Genomic DNA, 20,673 nt, shown 5'->3' on the forward strand with positions numbered 1-20,673 from the left:
CCAGACGCATGCGTTTTGCAGTCAATGATTGTGTCGCACTGACACTCGTTCAGATGATGAAATTGTACATGCCTTAGGGTAGGTGCAATCTTCAAAGTTGTGACTGATGGTGTAATGATGGTGCCTTGAACTACGTGCGGTGATGGAATGCGCCACTGCCAGTGGGCATCTCAATAGGCTGAGAATCGGTTGTGGCATTTGTATAAAGACGCAGACGCTGTTGTGTAAAAAGATGGGATCGTGGCTGCAACTGCTTCCACCTCTGAATCATTGTCAAAATTGCTACCTTTGCTTTGTGCCTCATTGATGTCAATGACTCATGTGCAATTCATAGACTTCATAGATTGGGTACTTGCTAAGATACAGCTCCACATGTAGAGTGTGCTGTGTTAGAACCTCATACAAAACAATAGATTAAAATAAAAAGCAGAGTATTTTAAATGGAAAGCCGCCACAAACGAGTCTACTCCTGGTTCTGGAAATGTTCTCTTTTTCACAGACCTGTTAAATTTCATCAAGGTTTTTACTGTTAAAGTAAGTAAAATTGTATTAACAGGTATTTTCTCCTGGGAAAAATATTTATCTGTTTTTAATTTTTTTTTTAAATTATGTTCAATTACACAACCACATTTTTACATGTGTTTAATTGTTTCTTATTTGACTTTTATTTGCAGGTGGTGACTATGAGAACTTGGGTATTTTCACTTTTACCTTTGGTGCTGATTCTAGTAATTGAAGTGAGTGGTCAGAGACGTAAACCTCGTCCCACAGTAGTGCGCCCAACTAAGAGGCCAACCCCACCTGCACCAGAACCTGTGGAACCCACGGACCTGCCCCCTCCGTTTCCACCAGGACCTCCATCAGTTTTTCCAGACTGTCCTCGGGAATGCTTCTGCCCTCCAGATTTCCCTTCAACAATTTATTGTGACAGTCGCAATTTGCGCAAAGTGCCAATTCTCCCGACTCGTGCCAGGTATGTTTACCTGCAAAATAACTTCATTGATGATTTGCCAGAGGATGCATTCAAGAATGCCACTGAGGTTCAGTGGATCAATCTCGACAACAACCGCATTAAGAAAGTAGACAAAAAAATCCTGGAGAAGATGGGAAATCTGACCTATTTATATATGGAGAAGAACCAGCTGAAGGAGGTACCATCTTACTTGCCTCCACGGCTAGAGCAACTTCGTCTCAGCCGAAATCAGATCTCCAAAATACCTTCTGGAATTTTCAGTAAAATGGACCACCTGATTTTGCTGGACTTGCATCACAACAAGCTAAGTGATGGGGTCTTTAACAAGAATACATTTAAGGGTCTGAAGAACCTTATTCAGCTAAATTTGGCTCACAATATTCTGCGTAAAATGCCTCCCACTGTGCCAGAGACTGTGAATCAGCTATTTCTCGACAGAAATAATATAGAAGACATTCCCTCTGACTACTTTAAAGATCTGCACAATTTATCTTTCTTAAGGCTCAATTACAACCAATTGTCTGAAAAAGGTCTTCCTAAGAACATCTTCAACATATCCAGCCTCTTGGTCCTTCAACTATCCCATAACAAGTTTACAGTGGTCCCATCCATTAGCCCCAAACTGGAGCACCTCTACCTGAATGACAACATAATTGAAAGTAAGTAGATTGTGTGTCTGTTTTTCACTCTTTGCATATTATTATTATTTTTATTATTATTTTTATTATAATCATCATCATGGATTTGGATGACGCAACATGTTTCCACAGTGGGGAAACCAGGATATACATAAAATAGAGACATAAAATGTAGACAAAATAAATACAACATGAAAATTAAGGCATCTGGGGGCACTGCTCATGGGCTCTCTTCCATTCTAACTGGAAGATGGCACAGCTGAAACAAATGTTAAACATAATTGAGATTACAATATAGTGTGTGGAAATACAATAATTGTCATGAGTGTATATGCTGTTGGTGCACACGCTTTCTAGAAAATTTGAGCTACTGAACAGTCAATCTAAGTATTTTCTAAATTGCATGGTGCTTGTGAGTAATAGGCCATCTCCTTATCAACAGCTAGCAAAATTACTGTAAACATGCAATTGAGAAAGCAGGCAGTATAATTCAGTATCTCCTAGATGTTGCACAGGTGGTGCTAATTATTTCACTTGTGAAACTGAGAAGATCTGTAAAACTGTGTGTGGTATTTATGAAGTCGACGTGCATCAGGTCGATATGAGAATGTTGACATGCTTAGCACATACCTGGTTCCGGCAGCTGTCTCTTCTTCCGGGTCCACAGTGGTCACATGTGCAGCATTTCCGGCACAGACATCTGACGAGTGGCAGTTCTGGTAAGTATTACTCCCCTACCCCTAATCCCTACTCCTACCCATCACCCTAGTGCCTAACTGTAACCTCCCCATAGTGCATAATCATAACTTTCCCCCAGAGCCTAACCATAACCCACTCAGCAGCAACTAACCCCTAACCATCGGCATTCTGAGAAAGTCAACATTTCACATGGTGACATTTCAGATGTTGATATTGTGAGCATGTTGACAATGTGAGGATGTCGACATGGTGCCTGTCAACCATGTGACCTGATCCCCTGTAAAACATGCCAGTTATGTTTCTCTGAGGACCAATTTTGTCGTAGGGTATCATAGCATAGAGTTCTTCTTAGCTCTGCATAAAACAGCTGCTAATTTAGAAATGCAACAAAGATTTGTGTACTAAATGAGGATCCAAATTCTTAATTAAATGTGAGGAGAGGTAAGCACATAGGGTTTTTTTATGTAATCAATCCTTTGTTAGGTAAGAGTTAATTTGTTAGGTTAGGATCACCAGTTTTAAGGTCAGTCTCAGTTAGCCAATAGGGTTTTAGTGGGAGGGTATAGATTCATTTAAATGAACTGGCAGAGGAACCATCTTCCTCATTCCAATTTTGTTATGCCTAGCCACCGGATTTGATGGGTAGTACAGTATGTCTTTTTTATTTTCGTTGGAATGTATTTTATTGTATTTTCACAAGAAAAGACAAAACTACAAGCGCTAATACCTACTATTAGATCGTATTGATCTCTACATGCAGATAAACCCAATGAAAAGCCAGCCCTCTACAGTGGGGAAAACTGGAAAATCCCCAAAAAACAGTAACCAATGTAAAAAGAAATAGTGGGCGCTAATCAGGGTACAATTAAAAAAGCATTTAATAAGGGGCAATAGGAGTTACCTCCAAGGGATATAAACACATATGGAAAAACATAAATAATATTCAGAACATCCAAAAATACAACAAATGAAATAATGAAATTAAAGATGATGCATGAAATTAAAAAATAAAAAATTTAAAATATATAAAATATATATATATATATGTATATATATATGTAAACAAAAATAAAAAAATACAAAATAAACAATGAAGTACCTTAAACTATTAAATAATGAAATTAAAATGAAATGATGTAATAAATACACAGTGTATGCATACACAATAATAATAAAACAGCATGCACCACTCCTCGTATGGTGCTGCACATGGAACTACACAAATGTATTAAATCACAGAGCAATTGCTGTTTGATAAACTCAGATGTAGCAATGTTGAATCGATTAGGATACTAGGATCACTTAACAAGAGGGATACATATCCTTCAAAAAAAAACTGTGTACATTTGTATCTGAAATAATTCCTGCTAAAAATTGTTCCCAAAAGAGAAAAATTCTCTGAAGCAAGATATAGATGGATCCTAGCTCATAAGTGTATAGCAATCCAAGTTGGAGTTATGGACGGATCCAAATCGAATTTTAATAGTTAGAGGCTGTGGATATGCAGCATGGGTTGTCAGATGGGAGAAAGTTAATCACATGCATGTGTGTTTGTAAAATGTCCCGCTCAGTTTCTCTGCCCTGAATGTATCCCTTTTATTAAGACCAAGTTCTGCATGGTCAGCAAGCCGGCAGCAGTATTTTACCAGTGTGATGGTCAAATCAGCAGGGACCCACGATCAGGGTAACAGCAGCCCATGTACTCAATGCCTCTCCACAGCAGGCACTCGTGTAACGCGTTTCTCCGCCTATACGCCCATCAGCGGTTTCCTCAGACAGTGTAACACAAAGACCCGGCAGTCGCTATAAATAGCATCTTCAATTAAGCGGATCACAGGTGTTGTCTCCAAACTTATTGTAGCGCATGCGCATTCTCATAATAGTGTTTCTTCAGTTGATAGAAAAAGTGTTCTCCTCACTTCAATTGTACTTGCGTAATTAGCTGTCACATCAGACTCCGTTCTATATATATATAACAGCCAATAATACAGATGGCAACATTGTATTCATAAGCTGATTTAGAGATGTTTGCCGAGTATCCAATTGTAAGAATAGCAGCATTCTATTTGTGTATTAACTGCAACTATCTGTCACTTGCTCTGAAAAAAACGTGCTCTTGGCACAGTGGTGATTTAAAGAAGATATTGATACCAATATGCATAACAATAAAATTATATACATAAAAAATTAGATTAGAATAAACATATAATATACATTTAAATTAAAATAATACTAATAATAAATATTAAATCTACAAATAATAATAAATTAAAATAAAATTCATATGAATATAAATGAAAATAAATGAAAATATAAAAAAATAAAAAAATAAAACTGCTGATGGGCGTATAGGTGGAGAAACGCATTACACGAGTGCCTGCTGTGGAGAGGCATTGAGTACATGGGCTGCTGTTACCCTGATCGTGGGTCCCTGCTGATTTGACCATCACACTGGTAAAATACTGCTGCCGGCTTGCTGACCATGCAGAACTTGGTCTTAATAAAAGGGATACATTCAGGGCAGAGAAACTGAGCGGGACATTTTACAAACACACATGCATGTGATTAACTTTCTCCCATCTGACAACCCATGCTGCATATCCACAGCCTCTAACTATTAAAATTCGATTTGGATCCGTCCATAACTCCAACTTGGATTGCTATACACTTATGAGCTAGGATCCATCTATATCTTGCTTCAGAGAATTTTTCTCTTTTGGGAACAATTTTTAGCAGGAATTATTTCAGATACAAATGTACACAGTTTTTTTTTGAAGGATATGTATCCCTCTTGTTAAGTGATCCTAGTATCCTAATCGATTCAACATTGCTACATCTGAGTTTATCAAACAGCAATTGCTCTGTGATTTAATACATTTGTGTAGTTCCATGTGCAGCACCATACGAGGAGTGGTGCATGCTGTTTTATTATTATTGTGTATGCATACACTGTGTATTTATTACATCATTTCATTTTAATTTCATTATTTAATAGTTTAATGTACTTCATTGTTTATTTTGTATTTTTTTATTTTTGTTTACATATATATATATATATATATATACATATATATATATTTTTTATATATTTTGTATTTTTTATTTTTTATTTTTTAATTTCATGCATCATCTTTAATTTCATTATTTCATTTGTTGTATTTTTGGATGTTCTGAATATTATTTATGTTTTTCCATATGTGTTTATATACCTTGGAGGTTACTCCTATTGCCCCTTATTAAATGCTTTTTTAATTGTACCCTGATTAGCGCCCACTTTTTACATTGGTTACTATTTTCACAAGAGATGTGCGCCAACCCCTGTGTTTGGTTTTGGCTTTGGCAAACCTACAGTACCCTCAAATGTTATGGTTTTGGTTTTGGCAAAACCACTCTTAAGTGTTTTGGTTCGGTTTTGGATTTGACTGTTACTTGGACCTGTTTTTGTTCCTATAGTATTATTAACATTCATTTCCAGTCAATTTTGACCAATTTTGGCACCAGAAATCCCAAGGGATGGACTTACATGCAATTAAAAATACATAAAATCCAGATTTAGATCCAAAATTCGAGTTGCAGCATGACCCAAGCCGGGACTCGGTTCTACTTGGAACACCAAAAGTGAACCAAGTCTGGACTCAGAGCCTGATTCACTACTGCACACAATATTGCATACACACGCAGTTCAACTGCGATCGCAATGCAAACTTAGCACTACATAAGGATGCCCACTTTACATTGCACAAATCCGTAATACTTAGCAGAATAGCTAAACCATTGGTACAATCGAGTACCATCGCAGTCTCGTGCAAACTTGCACAAGCCCTGACCTTACTCAGAAATTGCTAACAACCACACATGCTTTGAGACCTTAGACTGCGTATGGCATTGCAGTGGCTAATTTATGCACGCCCCTGCAGCGGCGCGCAAATGCACTGGCACGCTGCATCTCCCCGACCACCCCCCATCACCACCCACAAATGGTGCTTCCTGTTAATCAATCTGCGAGGGGTCTGCGTAGCCTCAGTGAACGCAGTCACCATCACAATAGCTAGTTCACGTATGCGCACTGCGATGCATACGCATGCGCAGAACGCAACAATCGACCAATTGTGTGTGGAATTGCAATTTGACTCGGAACCTAAAAGAATGGGTGTATTCAGTTTTCAGCAAAACTGAGCTGCTCATCTCTAATTATCTCCAACAGGGAAAGCACAACTAGGAGGAAAGCAGTGAACCTTGGCGACCTCTTATAACACAAGAGTGATTGGGTGGCACTTACCCTTTGAGACAGACGGGTTTCATTTCTACCTCAGGGAAGAACCTAGGACCTCATTCAGAGCCACTCGCAAAAATCGAGCGCTCGCTCTGAATGAGGCCGCTTTTCTTTTGAAAGGCGGCCTCCTGGCCGCTCGCTAAGCTGTGGGTTGCCACCCACAGCTTTAGCGAGTGACTAGGTGATGGTCGCGATGGTCGAGACCATCGCGACCATCGGGGCTTGCGACGAGACCCTTGCGGTAGGGTCTCGTCTACCGCAAACCCCAGGTAGCTTCCTGCTTTAACAGACCAGAAAGCTCCCTACTGACATCACTGGTGATGTCAGTAGGGCCGCCTACAAATGGCAGGTGGTCCTTCAGGAATGCCTCCATTTGTCCGGCCACCCCCCCACCCCGCCTATAAAATGGGGCGAGCTGTCGATCAACATCGACAGCCGCCCCTTTTGTAGAGAGCCCCGGAGCGAGTGCATTTGTCACTCGCTCCGGGGCTTGCGCACGTGCAGTGCGAGCGCTGCATGTGCGCAGGCCCTTACCATCGACCCGCTTGCGAGTGCATAGTGCTTGCGAGTGGGTCTGAATGAGGTCCCTTGTCTCCATCTCAGGGAGGATCCAATACTATACAAATTGAGGGGGATTGGAACTGCCCAATTCTGTTTGCACTGGGGTGTGTGCCACCCCAATTTACTTAAATATCTTATCTGGCTGTGGCGGAGGTTGCACTGCTTTTATTGGCACTCTTCATAATTCAATTCTAATTCGGTCAATAAATTAAGACTGTGACCTCTTTCACCATATTTTTGTGTCCAAGTCATTATTTATGTAGAATTTGGGTTTAATGTGTTTACCGTAGTTTAATAAAAGATTGATGCAATAATAAAACTACTGGGTGACTTAAAGGCAAATCTTCTCATCTAGGCATAATACCAAAGTTAAGCAAAAATGTAAAGTTTCATTTTTTTGCATTTTTTTTTAACGTCATCTGAAGGAATGTGAACTAAATGGCAGTCTACAGATGTTTATACTTTTTAATGTTGTATTTTAAATGCCTTTGAAGTTATGCATGTGTTAGTGCTCCCTTCTAAAAAGATAAAAGATCACAGCCAACAAAGTCAGTCAAAGTATATTAGTTGTACTAATATAAAATACTATACAATGTTGGAACCACTATCTTGAAAATCTAGTCTATCTATCCACAATTTAGAGTACATAGCTTTGTTGTCATCCAAGACTCCCTTGGCTCAAATTGAAATTGAAAAATCCCTCTATAACTAAACAGGTACAAGGTATAACAAACATGTCACTGCTAATTCTAATACTCTGAGTAATCCCTATAGCATTAGGATTTTGCAGTGCAGGAGCTAGAGAAAGAGCCGTAGAAAGATCAGAGCGGTGGAAATACCTGCAGCTCCTATGTACCCCATCACAAACTGTCTGAAGTGGCAAACAGGGACCTATGGCATGCTAAGAAGACCCAGATATAGCCCCTCTATCTGATCCACATTGAGTAGCCTGAGCTTTGTTGGCAGCAGATGAGGCATTATTGCGGCATATCAGCTTTTAGTGGTGTAAAATACACACATGCCACCTGGTGAGTGCAGTCATGTTTTACTGAGAGGGCTAGCAGCGATGAAGGGCTAGGAGTGCATGTAGTGATTATTCTCGATGGGATTAGATTTAGTGGCATGAATGCTCCATGGCTGGATAAATGGGAATCATTTGGCAACCGAGTCTGCCAGGGACCTGGGGTAGGAGCAGGGAAGATTCAAGGTTCCCCAGCCTTGCCAGGAGTGGGAGCATGGCAGCTGTCATGAGGGCAGCAGAAATATATCCTGCATATTACAGTCGGGGTATTGCTGGTTCTATGGAGCAAGGTTGCCAAAAAATATTGCAGAGTGGAGGTCTGCATGCTAGCAGAAGAAGAGGGAAAGTACCTGCACACAATTCATATCCCTGCAGAGGACTACTGTAGAGAGGAAGTGCTTGCTGTCACAGCCTGACCACATCAAAGAGGCCTTTGATAAGTGCCAAATAGTGAAGTGGGTTTCTGCATCCAGGCAACGTGTTTATATAGGGAGTACTGGGATAGAGACCCTATGTGAAATAGCCCAGCAACAAAAGCCCAGTGAAAGAGCCCAGCAACAATTACATGGAAAAAGTACTTCCATCGACTCGGAAACATCGATGGTTGCTAATCACCGGTTTCTGATGTCCATCCCTAGTATGTGGTGAGGGAGCCACTTGGTAAAAATTTAAAGCAGCCGGCCTGGCGGGAGATCATTGTATCTTCAGCCTGATTCCACAGACTTGCCAGTGTGCACTGGCTGCTCTGAAGTGCCCTGGCCACCTCTGTAAAAGGTTGTTATTTGAAATATATATAATGTATAGTGTAGGGTACTTTACAAGATTTGATAGACAGATAGATCGATAGATAGATAGATAGATAGATAGATAGATAGATAGATAGATAGAGCTATTATATATATATTGTGAAGTGAAATACATAACACACATATGTTTTTGTCTGATGGTGAATATATTAGGGATGTGCGCTGACCCCCGTGTTTTGGTTTTGGATCTGTATCTCCTTCGAGGTTTTGGATCTGGATTTGGTTTTGCAAAACTGCCCTTGAGTGTTTTGGTTTTGAATCTGTATTTTCTTTTTTTAGAAATCTCTAAAAACTACTAAAATCACATAATTTGGGCTTTTTTTTTGTTCATACAGTATTATTATGCTCAATAACATTAATGTCCACTCATTTCCAGTCAATTTTGACCACCTCACAGCTCACAATATTGTTTTCATCCAGTTTAGGCCCAAAAGTTGCACGAAGTGTGGCTGACTAAGCTAAGCAGCAGCAGTGGGCTGCACAAACATGTGGCAGTTCAACCCCCAACATGGCACATTAGGAAACATATGTTTTCATTAATTAAGAGGCCTGAGGGAGATGGAGTGTGTATGTATTTAGAGGCAGGGAAAGGAAGGGTTGATTCATAGTAAGTTTGATTACATTCTTTTATTTCAAATCAAATTTATGATCAAGGAGGGGAGAGCATGGGTGAACAATATGTCCCATGTTTTGCAACTTGGTGGTTCAGAATATTTTTTAAACTTAAAGGGGCATGCAGGAAATGCTGTCTGTGGCCATAAACATTTCTGGACATTTTCAGATTTAGCAACTGCATGTCAAAGATTGCAGCAGCTATGGCAGTTCAACTTCCAGCATGGCACATCAAGAAACAAATGTTTTTATTTTTCAAGAGGCCTGAGGGAGTTGGAGTATGTATGTAGTTGAAGGCAGGGAAAGGAAAGGTTGATTAGTGATTAGTAGTAAATGTAATTACATTTTTTTATTCTGAAGCACATTTATGAGGGGGGAGGGGAGGCATATACAAAAAAATACTCATTCACATCAGTTCTTGCCCCAGCAGAGCTTCTCGATGGTTCCAAATTTTTTTAAAAGAATCAAAGGGGCATGCATGAGATGATGTCTCCGGCAGCACACAAAACAGAAGCTCCGAACAGGAAGGGGTCAGAGGGATTTTAAAGTCTGGTACTAAACATCTCTTATCATTGTGCTTCTGGGATTATGTATGGGAAGGCTGGGAGCGGAGGAGGGAGAACATCTCCAGATATCATCACAAAATAGCCTCTCCATTTGGTGTTTGATTTTCATCTGACCAAACATGGCTGTTATGATCAAGGAAAGTCAAGCCCATCAGGTTGATATATAAAAATCAAGGTTGAAAAATGGCATAAGAGTATTTTGCAAGTATTACAAACAAGAAGATAGAATTGAATAGGGTTGCCTTAATTATGGTGCACTCATATAATTAAAATGTAAATTTTATTAATGACATTGAAATGTACAATCAATGAAAAGTTAGTGAAATATCAAAAATATAGAGAAATGTGAAAGAAGAATGAAAGAGTGTTGTAAAAGTTGATGCCGTACGGTCCTCCGTTAATTCTATTCAAGAATATGATAATATGTACGTATATTGCTCTTGTTCACTTGATTATGTATCACTGAGTTCCATAAATATTCACTCCTACTCTCCTGATACTAGTCAGCATTTTTGTTTTGAGTATTCCTTCGTCACTTATTAGTGTAGGAGATATCACAGGATTCCATTTGTAGCATGGATACAAAAAACAGAATGCAGCCTATACAAAGAATCCGTTTTTTTTCTCCTTCATTTTTGCTCCATTGTGTGGTTATTGTATCTTTTATACAGTTCAACCTATAATAACATAATAACAAAAGTCAAACTTGTAATAGGGAGTGGGTTTTTTTGTGTTAGGATCCTCATATGGGTATTTCAAGGATTCTCCTATTCCTCCAATAAGATGATATTAGGATATTTATAGATTAGGTAATGCTTATTGCAGTATATACTAGGGGTGAGCGGGTTCGGATTTCTGAAATCCGAACCCCCCCGAGCCCCCCCGATCCGAGGCCGATCCGAATCAGGCTCGACTTTTCCCGCCTGACTCGGATCTGAAATCGAGGCAAAATGTCATTATCCCGCCTTCCGGGTCTCGCGGGTTTTGGATCCTATATAAGGTACCCGCGTCGGCGCCATTATCTCACTCGGCTGTGGACAGTGAAGAGGGAGGGTGGGAGTTAGGGCTGGCTGGGCTGTGTAGTGTAGTGTTGTAGTGTAGTGTAGTGCAGTGTAGTGCAGTGTAGTGTTGTGCTGTGCTGTGCTGTGCTGTGCTGCGCTGTGCTGCTGTTGTCCATAGGGGCTGTGTCCACTACTTCAAAGTCCATAGGGGCTGGCTGGACTGTGTTGTGCAGTCAGTTGTCCATAGGGGCTGTGTCCACTCCAAAGTCCTGTGCAGTGTCCCAGTCCTAAAGGGGTGCTGTAGTGTTGTCCAGGGGGTGCTCTGTCCATCAGGGGTGCTCCCCCCATGTGCTCAAAAAAATATTTTTTCTGTGTTTGTGAATTGTGTGCACTGTGGCTGCACGTGCATCAACAAAGGAGCAGCGCCAAGCGTGCGCCTGTGTCCCATAAGTAAAAGGCCGGCTGGCTTGTCCGTTAAAGGGTGCTGTAACCCCCAAAGGGCACTCCAAACAAAATAAAAAAAAATTTTTTTTTGTGTTTGTGAATTGTGTGCGCAGTAGCCGCACGTGCATCAACAAAGTAGTGCCAAGCGTGCGCCTGTGTCCCATAAATAAAGGGCCAGCTGGATTGACCGCTAAAGGGTGCTGTACCCCCAAAGGGCACTCCAAACAAAATAAAAATATATATTTTTTTGTGTTTGTGAATTGTGTGCGCAGTAGCCGCACGTGCATCAAGAAAGTAGTGCCAAGCGTGCGCCTGTGTCCCATAAATAAAGGGCCGGCTGGATTGACCATTAAAGGGTGCTGTAACCCCCAAAGGGCACTCCAAACAAAATTAAAAAAAAATTTCTATGTTTGTGAATTGTGTGCACTGTGGCTGCACGTGCATCAACGAAGGAGCAGCGCCAAGTGTGCGCCTGTGTCCCATAAGTAAAAGGCCGGCTGGCTTGTCCATTAAAGGGTGCTGTAACCCCCAAAGGGCACTCCAAACTAAATAAAAAAATAAATTTTTTTGTGTTTGTGAATTATATGCGCAGTAGCCGCACGTGCATCGACAAAGTAGTGCCAAGCGTGCGCCTGTGTCATAAGTAAAGGGCCAGATGGCTTGACCGTTAAAGGGTGCTGTAACCCCCAAAGTACACTCCAAGCAAAATAAAAAATATATATTTTTTTGTGTTTGTGAATTGTGTGCGCAGTAGCCGCACGTGCATCAACAAAGTAGTGGCAAGCGTGCGCCTGTGTCCCATAAATAAATGGCCGGCTGAATTGACCGCTAAAGGGTGCTGTAACCCCCAAAGGGCACTCCAAACAAAATAAAAAAAAATATTTTTTTGTGTTTGTGAATTGTGTGCGCAGTAGCCGCAAGTGCATCAACAAAGTAGTGGCAAGCGTGCGCCTGTGTCCCATAAATAAAGGGCCAGCTGGATTGACCGCTAAAGGGTGCTGAAACCCCCAAAGGGCACTCCAAACAAAATAAAAAAATATTTTCTGTGTTTGTGAATTGTGTGCGCAGTAGCCGCACGTGCATCAACAAAGTAGTGCCAAGCGTGCGCCTGTGTCATAAGTAAAGGGCCGGCTGGCTTGTCCGTTAAAGGGTGCTGTAACCCCCGAAAGTATACTCTCCAGTCCAAACCAAAAAAAAAATTATTTTCTGTGTTTGTGAATTGTGTGTGCAGTAGCCGCACGTACATCAACAAAGTAGTGTCAAGCGTGCGCCTGTGTCATAAGTAAAGGGCCGGCTGGCTTGACCGTTAAGGGTGCTGTAACCCCCGAAAGTACACTCCTGTCCAAACCAAAAAAAAAATAATTTTCTGTGTTTGTGAATTGTGTGCGCAGTAGCTGCACGTGCATCAACAAAGTAGTGCCAAGCGTGCGCCTGTGTCATAAGTAAAGGGCCGGCTGGCTTGACCGTTAAGGGTGCTGTAACCCCCGAAAGTACACTCCAGTCCAAACCAAAAAAAAAATTATTTTCTGTGTTTGTGAATTGTGTGCGCTGTAGCCGCACGTGCATCAACAAAGTAGTGCCAAGCGTGCGCCTGTGTCATAAGTAAAGGGCCGGCTGGCTTGACCGTTAAAGGGTGCTGTAACCCCCAAAGTACACTCCAGTCCAAACCAAAAAAAAAATTATTTTCTGTGTTTGTGAATTGTGTGTGCAGTAGCCGCACGTGCATCAACAAAGTAGTGCCAAGCGTGCGCCTGTGTCATAAGTAAAGGGCCGGCTGGCTTGACCGTTAAAGGGTGCTGTAACCCCCGAAAGTACACTCCAGTCCAAACCAAAAAAAAAATTATTTTCTCTGTGAATTGTGTGCGAAGTAGCCGCACGTGCATCAACAAAGTAGTGCCAAGCGTGCGCCTGTGTCATAAGTAAAGGGCCGGCTGGCTTGACCGTTAAGGGTGCTGTAACCCCCAAAGTACACTCCAGTCCAAACCAAAAAAAAAATTATTTTCTGTGTTTGTGAATTATGTGCGCAGTAGCCGCACGTGCATCAACAAAGTAGTGCCAAGCGTGCGCCTGTGTCATAAGTAAAGGGCCGGCTGGCTTGACCGTTAAGGGTGCTGAAATCCCCGAAAGTACACTCCAGTCCAAACCAAAAAAAAAATTATTTTCTGTGTTTGTGAATTGTGTGCGCAGTAGCCGCACGTGTATCAACAAAGTAGTGCCAAGCGTGCGCCTGTGTCATAAGTAAAGGGCCGGCTGGCTTGACCGTTAAAGGGTGCTGTAACCCCCGAAAGTACACTCCTGTCCAAACCAAAAAAAAAATATTTTCTGTGTTTGTGAATTGTGTGCGCAGTAGCCTCACGTGCATCAACAAAGTAGTGCCAAGCGTGCGCATGTGTCATAAGTAAAGGGCCAGCTGGCTTGACCGTTAAAGGGTGCTGTAACTCCCAAAGTACACTCCAGTCCAAACCAAAAAAAAAATTATTTTCTGTGTTTGTGAATTGTGTGCGCAGTAGCAGCACGTGCATCGACAAAGTAGTGCCAAGCGTGCGCCTGTGTCATAAGTAAAGGGCCGGCTGGCTTGACCGTTAAAGGGTGCTGTAACCCCCAAAGTACACTCCAGTCCAAACCAAAAAAATAATTATTTTCTGTGTTTGTGAATTGTGTGCGCAGTAGCCGCACGTGCATCAACAAAGTAGTGACAAGCGTGCGCCTGTGTCATAAGTAAAGGGCCGGCTGGCTTGACCGTTAAAGGGTGCTGTAACCCCCGAAAGTACACTCCAGTCCAACCAAAAAAAAAATTATTTTCTGTGTTTGTGAATTGTGTGCGCAGTAGCCGCACGTGCATCAACAAAGTAGTGCCAAGCGTGCGCCTGTGTCATAAGTAAAGGGCCGGCTGGCTTGACCGTTAAAGGGTGCTGTAACCCCCGAAAGTACACTCCATTCCAAACCAAAAAAAATATTATTTTCTGTGTTTGTGAATTGTGTGCGCAGTAGCCGCACGTGCATCAACAAAGTAGTGCCAAGCGTGCGCCTGTGTCATAAGTAAAGGGCCGGCTGGCTTGACCGTTAAGGGTGCTGTAACCCCCGAAAGTACACTCCAGTCCAAACCAAAAAAAAAATTATTTTCTGTGTTTGTGAATTGTGTGCGCAGTAGCCGCACGTGCATCAACAAAGTAATGCCAAGCGTGCACCTGTGTCATAAGTAAAGGGCCGGCTGGCTTGACCGTTAAGGGTGCTGTAACCCCCGAAAGTACACTCCAGTCCAAACCAAAAAAAAAATTATTTTCTGTGTTTGTGAATTGTGTGCGCAGTAGCCGCACGTGCATCAACAAAGTAGTGCCAAGCGTGCACCTGTGTCATAAGTAAAGGGCCGGCTGGCTTGACCGTTAAAGGGTGCTGTAACCCCCAAAGTACACTCCAGTCCAAACCAAAAAAAACATTATTTTCTGTGTTTGTGAATTGTGTGCGCAGTAGCCGCACGTGCATCAACAAAGTAGTGCCAAGCGTGCGCCTGTGTCATAAGTAAAGGGCCGGCTGGCTTGACCGTTAAGGGTGCTGTAACCTCCGAAAGTACACTCCAGTCCAAACCAAAAAAAAAATTATTTTCTGTGTTTGTGAATTGTGTGCGCAGTAGCCGCACGTGCATCAACAAAGTAGTGCCAAGCGTGCGCCTGTGTCATAAGTAAAGGGCCGGCTGGCTTGACCGTTAAGGGTGCTGTAACCCCCGAAAGTACACTCCAGTCCAAACCAAAAAAAAAATAATTTTCTGTGTTTGTGAATTGTGTGCGCAGTAGCCGCACGTGCATCAACAAAGTAGTGCCAAGCGTGCGCCTGTGTCATAAGTAAAGGGCCGGCTGGCTTGACCGTTAAGGGTGCTGTAACCCCCGAAAGTACACTCCAGTCCAAACAAAAAAAAAAAAAATTTTCTGTGTTTGTGAATTGTGTGCGCAGTAGCCGCACGTGTATCAACAAAGTAGTGCCAAGCGTGCGCCTGTGTCATAAGTAAAGGGCCGGCTGGCTTGACCGTTAAAGGGTGCTGTAACCCCCAAAGTACACTCCAGTCAAAACCAAAAAAAAAATTATTTTCTGTGTTTGTGAATTGTGTGCGCTGTAGCCGCACGTGCATCAACAAAGTAGTGCCAAGCGTGCGCCTGTGTGATAAGTAAAGGGCCGGCTGGCTTGACCGTTAAGGGTGCTGTAACCCCCGAAAGTACACTCCAGTCCAAACCAAAAAAAAAATTATTTTCTGTGTTTGTGAATTGTGTGCGCAGTAGCCGCACGTGCATCAACAAAGTAGTGCCAAGCGTGCGCCTGTGTCATAAGTAAAGGGCCGGCTGGCTTGACCGTTAAAGGGTGCTGTAACCCCCAAAGTACACTCCAGTCCAAACCAAAAAAAAAATTATTTTCTGTGTTTGTGAATTGTGTGCGCAGTAGCCGCACGTGCATCAACAAAGTAGTGCCAAGCGTGCGCCTGTGTCATAAGTAAAGGGCCGGCTGGCTTGACAGTTAAAGGGTGCTGTAACCCCCGAAAGTACACTCCAGTCCAAACCAAAAAAAAAATTATTTTCTGTTTGTGAATTGTGTGCGCAGTAGCCGCACGTGCATCAACAAAGTAGTGCCAAGCGTGCGCCTGTGTCATAAGTAAAGGGCCAGCTGGCTTGACCGTTAAGGGTGCTGTAATCCCCGAAAGTACACTCCAGTCCAAACCAAAAAAAAAATTATTTTCTGTGTTTGTGAATTGTGTGCGCAGTAGCCGCACGTGCATCAACAAAGTAGTGCCAAGCGTGCGCCTGTGTCATAAGTAAAGGGCCGGCTGGCTTGACCGTTAAGGGTGCTGTAACCCCCGAAAGTACACTCCAGTCCAAACCAAAAAAAAAATTATTTTCTGTGTTTGTGAATTGTGTGCGCAGTAGCCGCACGTGCATCAACAAAGTAGTGCCAAGCGTGCGCCTGTGTCATAAGTAAAGGGCCGGCTGGCTTGACCGTTAAAGGGTGCTGTAACCCCCAAAGTACACTCCAGTCCAAACCAAAAAAAAAATTATTTTCTGTGTTTGTGAATTGAGTGCGCAGTAGCCGCACGTGCATCAACAAAGTAGTGCCAAGCGTGCGCCTGTGTCATAAGTAAAGGGCCGGCTATCTTGACCGTTAAAGGGTTCTGTAACGCCCAAAGTACACTCCAGTCCAAACCAAAAAAAAAATAATTTTCTGTGTTTGTGAATTGTGTGCGCAGTAGCCGCACGTGCATCAACAAAATAGTGCCAAGCGTGCGCCTGTGTCATAAGTAAAGGGCCGGCTGACTTGACCGTTAAGGATGCTGTAACCCCCGAAAGTACACTCCAGTCCAAACCAAAAAAAAAAATATTTTCTGTGTTTGTGAATTGTGTGCGCAGTAGCCGCACGTGCATCAACAAAGTAGTGCCAAGCGTGCGCCTGTGTCATAAGTAAAGGGCCGGCTGGCTTGACCGTTAAAGGGTGCTGTAACCCCCAAAGTACACTCCAGTCCAAACCAAAAAAAACATTATTTTCTGTGTTTGTGAATTGAGTGCGCAGTAGCCGCACGTGCATCAACAAAGTAGTGCCAAGCGTGCGCCTGTGTCATAAGTAAAGGGCCGGCTGGCTTGACCGATAAAGGGTGCTGTAACGCCCAAAGTACACTCCAGTCCAAACCAAAAAAATAATAATTTTCTGTGTTTGTGAATTGTGTGCGCAGTAGCCGCACGTGCATCAACAAAGTAGTGCCTAGCGTGCGCCTGTGTCATAAGTAAAGGGCCGGCTGGCTTGACCGTTAAGGGTGCTGTAATCCCCGAAAGTACACTCCAGTCCAAACCAAAGAAAAAATTATTTTCTGTGTTTGTGAATTGTGTGCGCAGTAGCCGCACGTGCATCAACAAAGTAGTGCCAAGCGTGCGCCTGTGTCATAAGTAAAGGGCCGGCTGGCTTGACCGTTAAAGGGTGCTGTAACCCCCGAAAGTGCACTCCAGTCCAAACCAAAAAAAAAATTATTTTCTGTGTTTGTGAATTGTGTGCGCAGTAGCCGCACGTGCATCAACAAAGTAGTGCCAAGCGTGCGCCTGTGTCATAAGTAAAGGGCCGGCTGGCTTGACCGTTAAGGGTGCTGTAACCCCCGAAAGCACACTCCAATCCAAACCAAAAAAAAAATTATTTTCTGTGTTTGTGAATTGTGTGCGCAGTAGACGCACGTGCATCAACAAAGTAGTGCCAAGCGTGCGCCTGTGTCATAAGTAAAGGGCCGGCTGGCTTGACCGTTAAAGGGTGCTGTAACCCCCGAAAGTGCACTCCAGTCCAAACCAAAAAAAAAATTATTTTCTGTGTTTGTGAATTGTGTGCGCAGTAGCCGCACGTGCATCAACAAAGTAGTGCCAAGCGTGCGCCTGTGTCATAAGTAAAGGGCCGGCTGGCTTGACCGTTAAGGGTGCTGTAACCCCCGAAAGCACACTCCAATCCAAACCAAAAAAAAAATTATTTTCTGTGTTTGTGAATTGTGTGCGCAGTAGACGCACATGCATCAACAAAGTAGTGCCAAGCGTGCGCCTGTGTCATAAGTAATGGGCCGGCTGGCTTGACCGTTAAGGGTGCTGTAACCCCCAAAGTACACTCCAGTCCAAACCCCAAAAAAAATGATTTTCTGTGTTTGTGAATTGTATGCGCAGTAGCCGCACGAGCATCAACAAAGTAGTGCCAAGCGTGCACCTGTGTCATAAGTAAAGGGCCGGCTGGCTTGACCGTTAAAGGGTGCTGTAACCCCCGAAAGTACACTCCAGTCCAAACCAAAAAAAAAATTATTTTCTGTGTTTGTGAATTGTGTGCGCAGTAGCCGCACGTGCATCAACAAAGTAGTGCCAAGCGTGCGCCTGTGTCATAAGTAAAGGGCCGGCTGGCTTGACCGTTAAGGGTGCTGTAACCCCCGAAAGCACACTCCAATCCAAACCAAAAAAAAAATTATTTTCTGTGTTTGTGAATTGTGTGCGCAGTAGACGCACATGCATCAACAAAGTAGTGCCAAGCGTGCGCCTGTGTCATAAGTAATGGGCCGGCTGGCTTGACCGTTAAGGGTGCTGTAACCCCCAAAGTACACTCCAGTCCAAACCCAAAAAAAAATGATTTTCTGTGTTTGTGAATTGTATGCGCAGTAGCCGCACGAGCATCAACAAAGTAGTGCCAAGCGTGCACCTGTGTCATAAGTAAAGGGCCGGCTGGCTTGACCGTTAAAGGGTGCTGTAACCCCCGAAAGTACACTCCAGTCCAAACCAAAAAAAAATTATTTTCTGTGTTTGTGAATTGTGTGCGCAGTAGCCGCACGTGCATCAGCAAAGTAGTGCCAAGCGTGCGCCTGTGTCATAAGCAAAGGGCCGGCTGGCTTGACCGTTAAGGGTGCTGTAACCCCCAAAAGTACACTCCAATCCAAACCAAAAAAAAAATAATTTTCTGTGTTTGTGAATTGTGTGCGCAGTAGCCGCACGTGCATCAACAAAGTAGTGCCAAGCGTGCGCCTGTGTCATAAGTAAAGGGCCGGCTGGCTTGACCGTTAAGGGTGCTGTAACCCCCGAAAGTACACTCCAGTCCAAACCAAAAAAAAAATTATTTTCTGTGTTTGTGAATTGTGTGCGCAGTAGCCGCACGTGCATCAACAAAGTAGTGCCAAGCGTGCGCCTGTGTCATAAGTAAAGGGCCGGCTGGCTTGACCGTTAAAGGGTGTTGTAACGCCCAAAGTACACTCCAGTCCAAACCAAAAAAAAAATAATTTTCTGTGTTTGTGAATTGTGTGCGCAGTAGCCGCACGTGCATCAACAAAGTAGTGCCAAGCGTGCGCCTGTGTCATAAGTAAAGGGCCGGCTGGCTTGACCGTTAAGGGTGCTGTAACCCCCGAAAGTACACTCCAGTCCAAACCAAAAAAAAAATTATTTTCTGTGTTTGTGAATTGTGTGCGCTGTAGCCGCACGTGCATCAACAAAGTAGTGCCAAGCGTGCGCCTGTGTCATAAGTAAAGGGCCGGCTGGCTTGACCGTTAAGGGTGCTGTAACCCCCGAAAGTACACTCCAGTCCAAACCAAAAAAAAATAATTTTCTGTGTTTGTGAATTGTGTGCGCAGTAGCCGCACGTGCATCAACAAAGTAGTGCCAAGCGTGCGCCTGTGTCATAAGTAAAGGGCCGGCTGGCTTGACCATTAAAGGGTGCTGTAACCCCCAAAGTACACTCCAGTCCAAACCAAATATAAAATTATTTTCTGTGTTTGTGAATTGTGTGCGCAGTAGCCGCACGTGCATCAACAAAGTAGTGCCAAGCGTGCGCCTGTGTCATAAGTAAAGGGCCGGCTGGCTTGACCGTTAAAGGGTGCTGTAACCCCCGAAAGTACACTCCAGTCCAAACCAAAAAAAAAATTATTTTCTGTGTTTGTGAATTGTGTGCGCTGTAGCCGCACGTGCATCAACAAAGTAGTGCCAAGCGTGCTCCTGTGTCATAAGTAAAGGGCCGGCTGGCTTGACCGTTAAAGGTTGTTGTAACCCCCAAAGTACACTCCAGTCCAAACCAAAAAAAAAATTATTTTCTGTGTTTGTTGAATTGTGTGCGCAGTAGCCGCACGTGCATCAACAAAGTAGTGCCAAGCGTGCGGCTGTGTCATAAGTAAAGGGCCGGCTGGCTTCACCGTTAAAGGGTGCTGTAACCCCCAAAGTACACTCCAGTCCAAACCAAAAAAAAAATAATTTTCTGTGTTTGTGAATTGTGAGCGCATTAGCCGCACGTGCATCAACAAAGTAGTGCCAAGCGTGCACCTGTGTCATAAGTAAAGGGCCGGCTGGCTTGACCATTAAAGGGTGCTGTAACCCCCGAAAGTACACTCCAGTCCAAACCAAAAAAAAAATTATTTTCTGTGTTTGTGAATTGTGTGCGCAGTAGCCGCACGTGCATCAACAAAGTAGTGCCAAGCGTGCGCCGGTGTCATAAGTAAAGGGCCGGCTGGCTTGACCGTTAAGGGTGCTGTAACCCCCGAAAGTACACTCCAGTCCAAACCAAAAAAAAAAATATTTTCTGTGTTTAGCCGCACGTATATATCAAATTGATA

General features: G+C 43.2%; 1 protein-coding gene across 1 annotated transcript in view; it reads left to right on the forward strand.

The window, feature by feature from the left end:
• Nucleotides 1–683: 683 nt before the first annotated feature.
• Nucleotides 684–20,673, forward strand: part of LOC148433702 (prolargin-like) — an 80,535-nt gene continuing 60,545 nt past the window's right edge. The window contains exon 1 of the mRNA XM_088465815.1: nt 684–1,632. Coding sequence (XP_088321941.1) covers nt 684–1,632 — 949 coding nt within the window. The remainder of the gene's footprint in view (nt 1,633–20,673) is intronic.

This window comes from Taudactylus pleione, unplaced genomic scaffold (assembly GCF_031769625.1).
Source record: "Taudactylus pleione unplaced genomic scaffold, aTauple2 ptg002154l, whole genome shotgun sequence".
Taxonomy (NCBI): Eukaryota; Metazoa; Chordata; class Amphibia; order Anura; family Myobatrachidae; genus Taudactylus; species Taudactylus pleione.